Source organism: Sus scrofa, chromosome 2 (assembly GCF_054392235.1).
Source record: "Sus scrofa isolate SSC_HxYL_T2T_F1_AM1 chromosome 2, Sscrofa_HxYL_maternal_Yorkshire_Landrace_v2.0, whole genome shotgun sequence".
Classification (NCBI taxonomy): Eukaryota; Metazoa; Chordata; class Mammalia; order Artiodactyla; family Suidae; genus Sus; species Sus scrofa.
Window position 1 is genome coordinate 142922641 of NC_139384.1, and position 16202 is coordinate 142938842.

A 16202-nucleotide genomic window follows, 5' to 3' on the forward strand; every position below is an offset into this window, starting at 1 on the left:
TGGTGCCTGTGCAGCCCTTTTTTCTCTGAGTTATACATGCTTTCGTCATATCAATATATGAGAGAGCTTGTTTGCTGTCATTCATTAGTATTTCGTGGATTTATGCCTCTAAGCATGGTGGCCTTCATAGAAACCTTGGGGAATAGTACATGTAGCTTCTTATTAAAAGATACATATTCTTGATATACAGCTTCAAATCTATCATGAAATCGGTATTTCTGTATAAAAATGAAAATGTAGTAGCAAAGTACACTCATCCTTATACATTTATTTGCTCCATCAAAAATGCATCTATACCATTGTGCTGTTTAAGACCTAATTATCCTCAGTGCATCAGATTAGACTTGAAAACTTTAAAGAGTTCCATCCGGCATGGTTATTTAACAGCATCCACTCACCGCTCTTGAACATACTAAAGTTACAACATCAATGAAATGTCTCAAGATAAATGGCCTTTCCTTAAACACCTAGTATAAGATGTTTACATATTTGTCCAAGTATTAAACCAAGATCTTAGCAACACTATTAGTGCCACAAATAGTACTCTCAGCAGTGAAATTTCCATGGTCAGTTTCTTACTGTAATTTACTTTGGGGGCAGTGCCTCACCACCCATTCATCTTTTGTGATGGAATAAAGGATTCCACCCCTCGGCTTCCATAAGATGGACTTCATGACCATTTAAACTTCATTTCATCCCTTTGTTTCTATGACTAAGCTTCATTTGAGAATTTTTTTTAAATGTTCCCATTGTAGCTCAGCGGGTTAAGAACCCAACTAGTTATCCATGAGGATGTGGATTCGATCCCTGGCCTCACTCAATGGGTTGAGGATCCAGCGTTGCCCTTGAGTTATGGTGTAGGTTGCAGATGCGGCTGTGGTGTAGGCCGGCAGCTGCAGCTCTGATTCAACCCCTAACCTGGGAACTTCTGTATGCTGCACAGACCTAAAAATAAAAGAAAATTGAGTGTTCTTTTTTTTCCCTCTACTTATTTTCTCTTTTTTTCATTGGTTCACATCTAGGCTAATGCACAAATTTTCCAAATCGCCCTAGCACCTTAACCTGCCTTTACCAGTACCGACAAATCCTGCTCACTCAGAGCTATGGTCTAATATAGTAACTATAACTTTCCAATAGTTCCCATCTGTATCTGTCACCAGATCATCCTTGGCCATTTTTAGAAAAATGTAAGTTTGGTAAACCTCTACTGTACCCTTCCAGCAACTTGAACATTGCTTCTTTTTCCCTAGAGATTTCCCTTTCAGTTAGTTTATCCAGAAGAAATTTTATTAGGTAAAGTCAGTCAGTTCTTACTGTGTGGCCCAAGAATGACAGAAACAAAGTTTTAAGCAACAGAAATAGTTGTAAGCGTCCCTAATATAGATTTCATTTTAAAAGAGGATAAAGCCTTCTTGCTGATTTGCTGACATTTATATTCTTGGTTCTCCTTTACTAAACTGTTTTTCTTAGCATTTTAATCGTCCAAACTCTTGGAATTATTGCACAAGTTTCCTTTATTATGTTTAGTGTTTGACAGGCAAACTATAATGTAGATATAATTGAATACAGTCTCAGAAATTGAAAAAAAAGAAATTGTCACTAATGTCCCAGGTCAGGAAAGAATTTATTCCATTATAAGAGAAATCTAGGACGATATTATCTAAAGATAATACTTGTATGCTCAGGTTCAGGGAGGGTCATAATTTTCTCACGTAGACGGCAATGATGAATATCACTAAGTCAAAACAAATTTTATCTTCAGAGCCCTTGGAGCTCATTTCTGGGTAGGAAAGTGGGATTACCAAGATCAATTTTTCTTGTATCTTGCTGTTTGTTCTAAAGATTACGATTTCCTTTTTTACTGTAGTAGACCTGGTGCATCAAGATTGTGTTTCCTGTTCAGAATTAAAGGCTTCTAATTCATGGAATTGATTCCTAAGGTGCTTTGTTTCAAGGTGCTCCAGGGTGATATTAAAATGGTTTGGGGAACAGCCTATTTGTCAGACAGTACTAGTCTCTCTTTTTAAAATACTTTAGTCAGGAAATTTTTCTTGTAAAAGAAGGATCAATGGTAGGTTGTCTGGGGCACCCTGTGGTTTTTTTTAACCAGTTGCTGGCAAATTGATGTTGACATTTTAGGACTTTTGCCTTTAGTGGGTGTCTATAGCGCCGCCTTGTTTCAAATATATTTTAACATAGTACGTATGTGAAGGACATTGTTTACAATGTATTAGAAAAAAGACTTAAGGAAGGGAAGGAGGGAGGGAGAAAGGAAGAGAGGGGGAAAGGGAGGAAGGAGAAAGGGAAATAGAAACAGAAAGCCATTGAAGTTGATCCAAGATCTGTAGAAACATGGTGGGAAGGACATTGTATTTGGAATTAAAAGACTTGCATTTGAGGTCACTTTCTCCATGAATCCTACCATGATCATCCCATTTGAATTTCCAAATCCCGTAACTCAGATTTTCCCAGTCCTCCTTCTCAAATTTAATTTTCTCCTTAGCCTTTATCAGTATCTAATACACATGTACTTAAACGCTTTACTTTCTTGCTCCGCACTATTAAAAGGTAAATTCCCTGAAGGCACCTATTTTTGTCTGTTTTGTTTCCTATCACTTCCCAGTATCCAGAACAGTATTTGGCACATTGGAGCGTTTCAGTAAATGTTTGTGGAATGAATGAATAAAAGAATCTCTGCGAGCCCCACTCTTTCCATCTGTAAAGTCATTAGGGTTATGAGGAAAATTAACCAAGACCTTATGTGCAAAAGCATATTAGATAATGCTTGGGATGTAGTAGGTATTTCATGTGTCCATTTGTGTTTATCCTATAAAACATACATAGATCTGTCAATTCCTTGTCCATAGATAACCGTGACAGCATGTCCCACCTTACCCAGGACTGTCCCTTTTTATGCCTGTAGTCTAGGAATAGTTATCAGCAACATCTTTCACAAGTGATCTGATTGGGATGATAAGTGATACCACACCATCCAAAGAGAAAGCATGCTTATGAATTGTCCTCAGGACAAAAGAGTTTATCTCCCACCACATAACCTGAATTATAGCCAATCAAAACCAAAAAGGCCTTCTAATTCATTAATGTTTAGATTAGTAATAAGATATGAGGATAAGAGGTTATTTGGCAGGGTAGGGGAAAAGAGAAGATTCTGTTAACATAGAGAGAAATAGTAGCAGCCTTCTGATAGCAAGGAAAGCTTAAGTGTCTAGACTCTGAATTTAGTGTATGTGGGTTCAAGTTCCACTTCTGCTGCTTCTTAACAGTAACATCATGGTCACTTTGTTTCACTTATTTGAGCCTCTTTTTTCTCATCTGGGTAAAGAGACAATAGTATTCATGGGCTTCACCTGAGATATTAAAATAAGTACAGCCTCTAACACAGTATCTGGCGTGTAATGAATACCAAGTAAGTGTTAACTCCTGTTAGTATGTTATGGAGTAAAAGCTTTCAGAAGTGATATTATTGGTTCTCTTAGATCCCAAGGTAGCCAACTGGTTCTATCATACAACTGTTACTTAAAATATTAAATAATTGGCTGAGAGTAGATGAAATTGCCTGGCTTTCACAATATTTAGCAATCTGTTTCTCACGCCATCTATTTTAGATCATTGTGTTTTGTTGTAAAGTGTATTGAATAATGTACAAGCCCCATAGGAATTAACTAGTTCTGCTGCTTTTATCTTTTACACAGGATTCGGAACATGAAGGATGGTCTGTAAATATTTGAAAAGAACAGTAAATAATGGAAGATTCTGAAATATTCTGAAAGTGAACTGTAATTTTGAAATCATTTAATAGAACTTCTGTTATACCATCATTGGGTGGCTCAGTGAATAATTAGTTTATGAAATTAGAGTCTTGACTGTTAATGCAGTTTCACCGCTTAAAAATTGCCTGACTGCAGTAGCTTTTATTAACAGGTTACTTGGAGCTTTTTCTTTGATAGTGATTTAGACCTGAAAGTGTAGCTTGCTTAACAAAATGATCTACTATAATACTTTGCTCTTTCCAGGACAGTAGTTTCTAGAGACAATATTAGAGCCTGGGTCTCATCATTTCAAGTCAGAATTATTTTGGCTTTTTCTTTTCTTGTCTGTCTGTCTTTAATCATAGTAATGTGATTTGAGAAAATATCCAATTATTTAGTAGGCTCTTCTGTAATAAAGTAAGACACAGTTTAGCAGATACTTGGGCATTTTCATTGTTCCATTGCAGATATCTGTTTATTTTTGACACATTTGTAATAAAATTTTTACCAAGGTATATTTTATAAAGAAAAATTACTAGTAAGAGCTTGTTTTTCAATCAAGGATTCTAATGAAAATTAGATTCTAAGGTTTTTAGACTATTTAACTTCATAATAACGCTTATCCTGTTAGTAACAAAGGCAGAAATTATACCACTTCAGTTTAAATGAATTTTTTTCTCTCAACTTAAAAAAAGTTATGAAAGGTACTATTCAGTCATTGTATGCTAAAATTATTCTGATTTATTGTATATCTATAGTTACTTTGTAATCCTGAAAAATGGCATGTTATTTTCACTTAAGCATGTCCTTTGGACCTGATATAAAATTAGTCAAAAGTATTGGGAATAGTCTGCAATTGATTACCAGTTCTCTTTGACATATGGTTGAGAACCTTCTCTATTGTATCAGAATGAATTCATTTATTATAAAACTTTTATTATTCTTTTGGTTTCTCAGGTATTGTGATTGCTTTCAAGATCTACAGAAACTTAAGTATAGATATTAGACTGATATTTTTCTGTATAAACTTAACCCCTTAAAGGTTTTAGTTTAACTATTTTTCATTTTTCTGAAAATATTTCTAAGAAGCAAGTATCAATAGATAAATGATAGATAGATAGATAATCTCCATTCTATAGAGTTATGTTACTTTCAAGGGAGGAAGACCATGTCAAATCGTTACTCCTCTTATAATAGTTTTAAGTTATAATAAAGCATAAACTGAACTGGAAACATTCAGAGCCTATAGAAGCTAACCAGGAAAAAATCAGATTTACAAGAATGCACTATCCCATTTGTTGTTCTTTAATCCCCTATTTGTAGAAAGTTAAGAATTCATCAGTCATCAGATGCAAAGAGGGTTTTATATGGAAATATTTACAGAATAATGTTTAGAAAGATCAGTCATCTGTAAAGTACATGCATGTTAATGGCATGGACATAAAATTGTATTATTCTTGTAAGCTGTTTTTGTACATGGTATGTAGGTTTTATTACTGAAAGTGATATGACAAGAGCCTGATTTCAAGAGATTTACCATCTACCTGCTGAGACAAACTAGATGCATGAAAAGATATGAATCAGAAGATAAACTAGCCTACATTAAATGTAGAACTCACACTATTGACCAGTGATTTCCAAACTCAGGCTGTGCAGCAAAATCACCTAGACACTTTTTTTTAAGTGTATGTTCCCAGACCCCCTCTGAATTTATTGCATTAGAAATTCTAGGTCTTAAAAGTTTTAGTTAAAAAAAAATTTTTTTCTCCAAGTGATTCTAAAGGATAGCTTCAGCTAGATGGCTATATGGTTTTAACCATAGCTGTTGCATACAGATGCATAAGTATTTGGGGCATTGTGGAATATTTCATAGAGGTAGTGGATTTCATTGTGATTTGAAGGGAGTCAAGGCCTTTGGCAAGGGATAATACTATAAGTGCAGTTGTAGTTGTGATAGCAGAAAGTGCATGGATATAATGAGTCTACTACAGAGCCAGTGGTTCCTAAAGCAAGGAGGTGGCAGACTAAGGTGGAGGAGATAGAAAAACAGCAGCCTAGAGATCCTGCGATAGTGGGTTTTATCTCGTAGGCAGTGGGGAACTCAATAACCAAAGATTTTTGCCTGAGGAGATAATATATGTAAAGCGGTTTTGAAAGCACACCTATTCTGTATTAATATGTGGGACTCATTGGAAGCTGGGAACTAAAGACAAAGGGAACAGTAGCAGATGAGGCTTGCGGTGACGATGGTTTGTGCAGAATGCTTCTTGCGCTAATAAAAATATGAAGAGCGGAGACCCAAGGTGATGATGAAAAATTGAAAATTCTTGTAAAGAAAATGCAATCCTGATAGTGACTTTGTAAATACAAAGGGAAAAAAAGTTACAGACTTGGTACCTGCATATCTAAAAAGGGACAATCAGAAAGTATTTATCAGTTTTCAAAGAGACTACACCAAGATCATCTCTTTAAATAGTTCTATGTCTTTTAGAAGTATTTAGCGAAATGTGACTTGATGTTTACTGCATAGAAACTAATGTAACTGGTAAATAAATCATCATTTTCAGACACACAAGCACCTTCCCTCTCTCACATGTAATTTTGATACCATAAAATGATTGTATTTTAATTGCATTCAATTAACCATCTTATATGTGTAATAGATGAAATCTAGTGATAAAAATGGACCCAAGAGACTTCTTTAGTAAACATTTTACATTAAATATGTTCTTCTTTGCAGTAGCTTACAAATGAAGACTAACTACATTTCGCTGAACTGCAAGGAAAACCATTAAAAGGGTATTTTATTTGAAAAACCCAGATGATGTAATATTTTTATTTGCACAGTGTTGGATGTCGTATAATCTGTGAGGACACTGCAGTTATTTCAATAACACATCAGCTTGATGAGCCATGTTGATATTCTTAATAAACATTTTAAGGCCAGAGCAAACAGAGTAGATGATTACATTGAAAGACTGTAAGGAGGAACCAGCTACACACTTGGGCATGTCTGACTCTTAAGCATCAGGGACTAAATGAAAGAACCCATGCATCAGTTGTTTGTTGCACACTGGATATTAAAACTTTAAAAAACTGTCCGCCCAGGTGCATCACTGGTAGCACTCATTCTCTTTTCCTCCGCATCCCACACTCTAACGTCTTTCTTTTCATCGCCCACGTCCTTCATTACCAAAGCTCTGCCTTCCATCAGCTAGATGTGCTGAACAGCCCTGTGTCCAAGTTATGAGCAACAACATTTCGGACCCCCGTCTCCCATCAACCCTGAATGTCATGGCTCATGTTCACCTTTCAGAAATATAGAGAGCAGGTGGCTCCCAGCCTAGAGAAAGGACACAACAGAAAGAACTTCTAACAAAACCTCCTGTCTCTCCTAGTGCTCAATTACCTGTGGCAAGGGAATGCAGTCTCGGGTCATTCAGTGCATGCATAAGATCACAGGAAGACATGGAAATGAATGTTTTTCTTCAGAAAAACCTGCAGCATACAGGCCATGCCACCTGCAGCCCTGCAATGAGAAGATTAATGTCAATACCATAACATCACCCAGGCTAGGTAAGCTGACCTCAGAGGATTCGATGTTGAGAAACAGAGAGATGGTGGCTGCTTCTATTTTGTGAATCCCTTTAAAGCTTAGCTTTCTATCTCTGCTAATTAGTTTGATTCTGACTAAATTGCATCTATTTAATTATAGTTTGTCCAAATGGTCATGTGGGTAAAAAATCGTAAAGATTAAATTATTTTCATTCCTGAGCTGCCTACGCAGAGCCAGGCCCTGGAACTAGAAATGCTCTACCACCCAAGGTTATCCTACAAAGGGTTGGAAGATGTAACCATATTTTGGGTTCTGACCAATCCCATGGCAGAACTGTCAATAAGGTCATGTCCGTGGAAAGATGCGGCTGTGGTATATGTTTTGGATCTCTTCATTGGTAACAACCTTCTTTGTGATCCTGGGTACAGAGTGTCTTTTGGAAAGACAGTAAAAAATTCACTTTTAAGAATAGGTGCATGCGGGAACTCCAGCCACAGATTCCTGCCACAGATCCTTTGGAAGCCTGGCATCTTCTCACAGTCAGGGCTGGTGCCATCTTGAGCTCAGCCCGTCCCCCTCTGATGCCTTAATAAATCTCTCTTGCTTTACCAAAGGAAAAAAAAAAACAAAATGGAGTGCCCATCGTGGCTCAGTGGTTAACGAATCCACCTAGGAACCATGAGGTTGCAGGTTCGATCCCTGGCCTTGCTCAGTGGGTTAAGGATTCGGCATTGCCATGAGCTGTGGTGTAGGTCATAGACGTGGCTCGGATCCTGCAATGCTGTGGCTCTGGTGTAGGCCGGCGGCTACAGCTTCGATTAGACTCCTAGCCTGGGAACCTCCATATGCCACGGGTGCGGCCCTAGAAAAGGCAAAAAGACCAAAAAAAAAAAAAAAAGTGAATAGGTACATAGATGTATACCACTGAACAAGAGGTACCTTTTTTTTTTTTTTTCATTTTTAAGGGCAAAATGGTAAATACAAATAAATAGTAGTAACATTGATTTACAAGGTTTTTAATGTTATATTATCACATATATTCTCAATTCCTGTTATTCACATAAATTATCAAGTAGAGTATGTATTTTAAATAGATATATCCTGATTTGCATAACAAATACTCACAAATGAATTTGCCTTTATTTTTGTGGCAGTTGGTGGCTTTTAACAGCACTGTTGCCTGGATGTCATTGGGTTAATTTATGTTCAACATCTTCACTTTTAATTTGTGTATGTAATCTCCAGAGGGTTGCTTTAATCATATAGAAGAATACGGTCAAAACTCAAGGAGCTAAAGTATCATGATACTTTTCCAGGCATAAGATTCAATCAAATGGAAAAGTTTGGTTCTTCAAGGAAATACAAAAATTCTCTTTATTAAGCCAAATAATTAATATTTCTAAGAAATAATCAGTTCAAGTAAATTAAAACTAGCTAAGACAAAAAGTTAAGCAATCCTAGAGCAGATGCACTAAGTCCTTGTATTCAGAAACAACATAATCCCTTTCTCCAACAATTATCTGGAGTCCTTCTTGAAGTATCATGTGGCAGAAAATAATGTATGAAAAGAAGAATTTAATTAAAACTGCATATTCCCTGTTTATTTTTTCTTGATGGTACATCCCCAAACACAGAAGCACTGTGGTTGGAAAATCCAAGGTCTTTAAATGCAAAATAATGAATCATATTAGAATAGTGGCAAAAGAGACAATTTTATTATATATGCCGGAACATGCTATTAGTTTAGAAAAACTGGGGCCAAATTTCCATGACCAGATATTTTTTTGTCTACCAAGAGCTCACTTTGCTTTATTGCTGTAAATTTTAGTCACTTTTGATAATCAGCTTTGATTTTAAGGGTGCCTGACGTCACAGTCCCCAGATGATCCCAACTAGACATGTCTGCTGTCTAGGAAACGAGGAATGTGAAATAAGTGGGAGCAAATTTTTGTTTTGCTGTTTCTTTGCAATCCCATCCATAACAGTACTTAATAATTTGTATTCCCGTAGTGGCAGACATATTAAGCACATTCATTTTTCTTTTTTAATCTTCTCAACTAAAAATTCAAAACAAGCTTACCTGAAAGCCATGAAATGGAAACTTAAAAGCCGTCTGCAGTGCAGCTCATTGGATTTGGGAATTCTATCTTTAACAAGTCCGTAAAAGCTCATGAGTAATATCATTATTCATTCGCTTTACTCCTTTATTATAGAGGGTGTGTGTGTGTTTCTTTTCCTTTCCTTTCTTTTCTTTTTTTTTTTTTTTTTCCAGCTGCACCTGCAGCATATGGATATTCCCAGGTCAGGAATCCAGTCTGAGCTGCAGCTGCAACCTGCGGCAGTGCCAGATCCTTAACCCACTGCTACACACCCTGTGTGCGCGTTTCTTTATCTCTGTCTTTTGAGCCCCAGACGGTAATATAAATGCGTCAGAGTGAGTGGACAAAACTCTCACCACCACCACCATGCAAATGCTTGTTCTTTGCATCTATTCATGACACCTCGTGTAGCTATATATCTATCAAGTTCCTTGTGTTCTGTTTCACAGCTGCTCTGACTTTCAAGTGCCTGGGAGACCAGTGGCCTGTGTACTGCCGGGTGATACGTGAAAAGAACCTCTGTCAGGATATGCGGTGGTATCAGCGCTGCTGTGAGACGTGCAGGGACTTCTATGCCCAGAAGCTGCAGCAGAAGAGTTGACCTCTAGCACGCTGGCTGGCTCACAGCCCTTTGCCATTGCATTTATTTATGAACACACACCCTAGCATGTTTTTCAGACCAAATATTATCAGATTACATATAATTTAATCAAATTAATTTATTTTGGGGGCCTGCCACACATCCGATATGGTGTTTGTTTTGGTTCTGCAAACAAATTTTGATGTATGCTGTATGGCTTCATACATCATTTTACATCAATAAGTTGGATCCAGTTTCCAGAATGAAAATAAAAAGGGAAAAAGGAAAAAAAAAACAACTAAGATCTTTAGGCTTTCAGAAAAAAACTTTTTTTTTTTTTTTTTTTTTTACATTAGGGCTGTCTCTAAGGTGCTACTCTCCCCCCAACAGTACCATTGCGTTATCCAGAATGTATACTAATTTAGCATAATAGTTGAGTTATATATGGAGGAAAATCATTTTTGGGTTTTGGTGTCCTGATGCAGAATTAGCCCATTTTCTGTAATCTGCAGAAGATGTGTCAACATAACAAACATCATGGCGTTGAACAGGATTTTCGAGAATGTATCGTGCATTTGGTTCAGACTTAGAGATATGTATAGGAAAAATTCTACTGTAATTATAGCCTTATTTTAATAATGGAAAAGAAAAGTCAAAATAGAGACTTTGATCATGTTCATGAACATGTACTTGAACACAAGTTTTGTAACAATGAGACACTGTAATGATTTACACTGAATCACCATTGCACTGTTGATATAGTGTAGAGAAACCGTTATAGAAATGGTAACATCCTACAAAAAATGTGTATTATTTTAACATGCTGTCATTAGAGTTTAGCTTTTTAAAATATTGTGAGCAAAGAAAGCATTGATTCACCCATTTCCTTGTACCTTTTTAGCAGATTTATAAAAGAGTATAGTACTTAGCCTCACCAATCATGAGAAAATTTACTATTTTTTCAAACTTTTCCCTAGAAACAAGGAACAACCAAAAGCATATAATACTGTGGTAGTTTCATTGTGGGTTTTTTTTTCTTCTTCAAAATGAAACAGTTTTACACTTCTGTGAAACATTTAACAACCAGCTTAAAGGTTTTCTTGTGAGAAAATGCTGTACATGATTCACATGATTTCTTAGATTTTTCAATAAAAATATGTGAAACTTCCTAATGGACGCGATTCTTCGTGAGTCTCTCACCTTTCTCCATGCCTTGGCACTGTCTGCTTTTATTCTGGAGTCTCTTCTCGAGGATGTTGGTGTAAGGAACAGCTTTGGAAGAGGAAGATGGCCTCCTCTTTGGAGCAAAGGGCAGCCACGCTTATTTCTCTTTGTGAAAGTTTCAGGTTCCCTAAAATTGGGATCTCTCTCCTGTAATCCAGTTTGCTACATGCGCAGGTATCACCCGGCTCTCTTCGCATCACCCCAGAGGAATTGGGACTCCAAGAACCGCACTGAGAAAATGCCAATGCTCTGGCTACTGCTTCTGCTGTAAGTAATAAAGTCCTTTGCCTCTGTCTCAGGAGTTTTATCTCTTCTGCCCTGAGAGTGTGGCAGGCTAACTTGATAGATTGCACATAGAGTAAAGCATCAAAATCTTCCATTTTTCCCACTTCCCCCATTAGTATTTTCACCTTCATTTTCATATGGGGAACGGGTTTTTTTTTTTTCAAGATTGTGCCTTACTGTGTGTATCCTTTAATTACTGAGATATAAGATTTAACCAATAGCGACACGTCTTATATAAGATAGTTGGAGAGTGGGAGAAGGAAAAATTCCATCGTAAGAGGAGACATTCTTTTTTTACAGTTTATTTTGTTGAAGTATAGTTGATTTATAGTGTTGCACCAATTTCTGCTGTACAGCAAATGACTCAGTTGTACATATACATACATTCTATTTCATATTCTTTTCCATTATGGTTTATCACAGGATACTGAGTATAGTTCCCTATGCTCTACAGTAGGACCTTATTGTTTTTTCATTCTATATGTAACAGTTTGCATCTGCTAATCCCAAACTCTCATTCCTTCCCTCCCCCCACCCCCCACCTTGGCAACCACAAGTCTGTTCTTTATGTCTGTGAGTCTGCTTCTATCCTATAGATATATTCATTTGGGTCATATTTTAGATTCTCCATGTAAGTGCTATCACATGGTATTTGTCTTTCTCTTTCTGACTTAGTATAATCACCTCTAGTTGCATCCATGTTGCTACAAATGGCATTATTTCACTTTTTATGCCACTTTTGTATGCCAAAGATATTTCTTTGTATATATGCACCCCATCTTCCTAATCCATTCATCTGTCCATGGACATTTTGGTTGTTTCTATGTCTTGGCTATTGTGAATAGTGCTGCAGTCAACACTAGGATGCATGTATCTTTTTGAGTTAGATGTTTTTGTCTTTTGCAGATATGTGCCCAGGAGTGGGATTGCTGGATCATATGGACAACTAAACTAGTTTTAGTTTTGTGAGATACTTCCATACTGTTTTCCATCACAGCTGTATCAATTTATATCCAGTCAACAGTGTAGGAGGGTTTCCTTTTAAGAGGAGACATTTTTAATCCATCCCTTGCTTCCTGAATCCATGAATTGACAAAGAACTATCATGATTTATTGGTCAGTGAATCAAACCATGAACATCTTAGAGGATCTTCAAAATGTTTTCATTCAGCTGGTGCCAGAATTGAATCTTTGGAGGAAAAAAGACATTGCATTATTCTGTCACGCCATCTGTTCATGGCGACGGAGACCATGGTAATTCCAGAAATCTACATGAGTGGCAGCCCCCTACCATACTTTTTTTTCCTGTACTATAAATTCCCTGAGCAGAAACAGTGTCATATTGAATACCCTACCAGTGAATGAGGCACTTGATAAATTCATGGATGGTATCTTGGCAGACACCTTGCAAACAGGCGAGGCAAATCCATACTCAGGGTAAATGGCTATTGCTGTGAGAACAAACCACTGTCTGTTTTGTGATTGAAGTGATCGAATGTCATCATACTGCAATCAAGGTCTTTTGGCTGGATTGACAAGGACTTGGAAGGAGCATGGTTTGAAAACTGGTGACAGAGGCATTCTGAGGAAAAGGCACGTGGATGACTTACATTCCGTTTGACGGCTTAGCAAAGAGCAGCCTCAGGAGAGAGGACTCAGCCATCGGGTGGATAAGATGCCAAGTTCTGTGTATGTTGGTCCGTCTCTTTCATCAGCCATCTCTGTCCTTGCCCAGAGGGCCCAGAGATATTGGTGGCAGGCCTGGAGATTGTGTTTGGGGTCAGCTTCACCATGGCCAGTCTAGCTGCAGTCACTGCTGAGGACTCAACCTAATAATAGCAGGGAGGATGTGACTTCCCACTATGGCACAGCTCTGCAAAAGGACCAGCCCACAAGCTTGATTGCCTCCTTTGTTTTTCACCAGTTTTAAAAGTGTTATATAATAAATGCCCAAGGATTTATAACCTAATCAGAGGTTTGCTTTGTAATCAAAAGTATCCAACTAATTTTCAAAGTCGCATAATTTGGTGGATCCCAACTACGCATCTGGACATCTCTAGGCTTTTCAGGTGGAGATACATTCAGATATTTCAGTTGAATGTTGCTATCAGGAAAGAAGGAAGGAAGGAAGGGAAAAGGGGGGAAGAAGGAAAGAAGGGAGGAAGGAGAAAGGGATGGAGAGAGAATGAGAAGAAAATCGGTAAATTAGTACGTAGACAATTTTGCCTAGTGAGTCATATTTAATTCTATGTTTATAATGCTCATGATTCAAAAGACAGTAATTCTGGGTCAAGATCCAAAGAGAGATGATGCTTTTGTTAAAATTTGCTATAAAGAAAGAGAATAAATGGTTACACGCATAGTAAGGATTGAGAAGCCCCAGATGTCCAGATTCCTACCAGATTGTTCCTGCCATATAACACTTTATTTATATTTATTTATACACCTTGTCACTCTGGAATGAAGATGTTGGTGACAGTAAAGAAATAGAAACCCTAAGTATTTGTCCAGTCACTCTAAGGTAAAACGTGTGCAGTTAAAAGGACAGCCATGAAATGAGTGTTACGTGATCAAATAAATTGGGTAAATGCTAGTGTTAACAAAGGAGAACGTGTGAGTCCTCTGTGTGAGTTTGTGTGTTATAAACCAGCAGAAGAGAATCTGGGATAAGCTGTAAACATTTTTGGCAATGGAATCCTTTTTTTTTTTCCCTGGGCATGGTTGATTGCAAAACAGAGCACTAAGCCATGTTTAATCAAGTTTAATTGGATTATCAACTTTGAACCAGAGTAGAGCCCTTCTCAGGCTCTGGGAGAGACAATAGGCACCATTCTTTATTGAGCAAAGGGCTTTATGAGGTTCTTCAGATACGACTCCTATGGGGAAGGAGGCATCCAGTAGGGCTGCTCTTTTGTAATGTATCCAGTGCAAGGGCTCGCAAAAGAAAAGTGAAATATATCATCACACAAAAGATAGTAAAGGAAGAGTATGGACAAATCACTCTAAAATTTCAAAGGAGGGAAAATTCATGTCCCCTTCTACGGAAAATATGTAAAGTTTTTAATGAAAGGCTAGGTAGCAGCGATGGCCCATCCGAGGTATGATGAGGAGGTGGTCAGCATCCAGGGTTGGGAAGAAACGTTTCCATGAAGGAGGACTGGCATCAGCAGAGGTGTGATTGAGGGTTGGGGGAGGGGGCTCAGCCACTAGCAGGAGAGGAAGGAGAAAGTTTGGTTTCCTGACTATCAGTCGTATGGGCTACCCACACGGACAGTAGTGCGGAGAAATAACTGATGTTGTAGAGGTGACAGCAGACCAGAGAGGCTGGGAGAAGATAAGAGAATCTGAGACGGCAGTCATGAATGGAAAGAGACAGGATTCAGTGCTCTAGGCATCTAGAGCAAGGTGGAGGACTCTACAGGAAGAACGCCTAAGGAAAACTGAAGGCTCATTTCACCTACCTCATACTTTGGCTAAGGAAAGGATCTAATCAAATATATTTGGATCTGGGTTTTGTGTCTCCACTTGCCAATAGAGAGAGCCAAAGAGAATTGAGGTTCTTCTTGAAGATGTGTGTGTTATTCCCCAAAGAATCTTTTAGGAAAAGCAAATAGCCTGAGAAATATTTGTTCATTAGATGTATTCTGGCAGCTGCCAGAAAAGTCCAGAAGGTACCAAGTACACGCACATACGCATAACACACTTGATTCTTGAAACAAGTATTCTTGTGACTTAACTCTTTTGTTTCTGCCGTTCTGAAGTACCTCTTACTTTCTCCAGTAAGCATACTGAGAAAAATCAGCCAAACTTAATCCACAAATTCTAAGACAGTGATAGAGTCTGGCCTCAAAAATTCATAGAGAAACCGTTAGTTGTTTAATCCAGTTTACAGCTATCAATAGGACAGATAATTTTTTTAACACTCTCAGGTTTATTGCTATAAAGAAGGTAAGTGCCCTCTAGTATCTTGCTTCATTCAAGAACTTGTCATCTGCGGGTCTAACAAGCTGTATGGCACACTCTTCTGAAATCTATTGCTGATACATTCCACATGTAACACCGTTACCTCTAAGAAAACCCTTCCTGCTGAATCGGATGGGTTCACAGAGGCGTAAACAGCAAAAAAACCTCTTTTAAAAACTGCTGATGTGTGTCTCCTTTGTCCCCTCATGCTCGAGAGGTTTTCCTCTTTCTCCAGATAGAAAACTATACGTCTGTGGTGAGAAGTAGGGTTTGCCTAAGGCAGAGTGGCTTGTACAGGAGCAAGCGTATTGCCCTTAAAGTCAGCATCACTTTTTGGCTAAAGACACTGTCCACAGCCTCACGCCCACCTTGGCTCTCTGAATAGCACATGGGTTCACTTAGGACAACACGTCATCCAAACCCAGCAGCCATGTTCCCTTTGCTTCCAAATGTACTTTGCAAACAGCAGGGCACATCACAGGCATGCATACAGCCAGGAGCAGAGTCAAAGAGACCTCACATAGTGGAGACAGTGGTTGGGTCACGGAAGAAATGTAGCAAACTATAAAGCACATACTTTCTTACCATTTCCCTACTGGAGCCAAAGCGGACAACCTAAACATGGTTAAGTTTCATGTAAGCCTGAGACTCTGGGAGTCAAAACATGAGAAGAAACAAGATCCTGCGTATCGCATGTGAGGCTCTGTAGGCAGAACCAAGTCAAC

At 38.0% G+C, this 16202-nt stretch overlaps 1 protein-coding gene across 9 annotated transcripts in view; it reads left to right on the forward strand.

Moving 5' to 3' along the window:
• ADAMTS19 (ADAM metallopeptidase with thrombospondin type 1 motif 19) overlaps positions 1 to 13483 on the forward strand; it is a 467308-nt gene extending 453825 nt beyond the window's left edge. For 7 of the 9 annotated variants that reach the window (XM_085014505.1, XM_085014502.1, XM_085014506.1 and 4 more), the window contains 2 exons: positions 7169 to 7346; positions 9875 to 11177. In XM_085014505.1, coding sequence (XP_084870631.1) covers positions 7169 to 7346; positions 9875 to 10026 — 330 coding nt within the window. In that variant the 3' untranslated portion in view covers positions 10027 to 11177. Of the gene's footprint in view, positions 1 to 7168; positions 7347 to 9874 lie in introns of all 9 variants that reach the window. The other 2 variants (XR_014838760.1, XM_085014501.1) reach the window with 2 other exon arrangements.
• The last annotated feature ends 2719 nt before the right edge of the window (positions 13484 to 16202 follow it).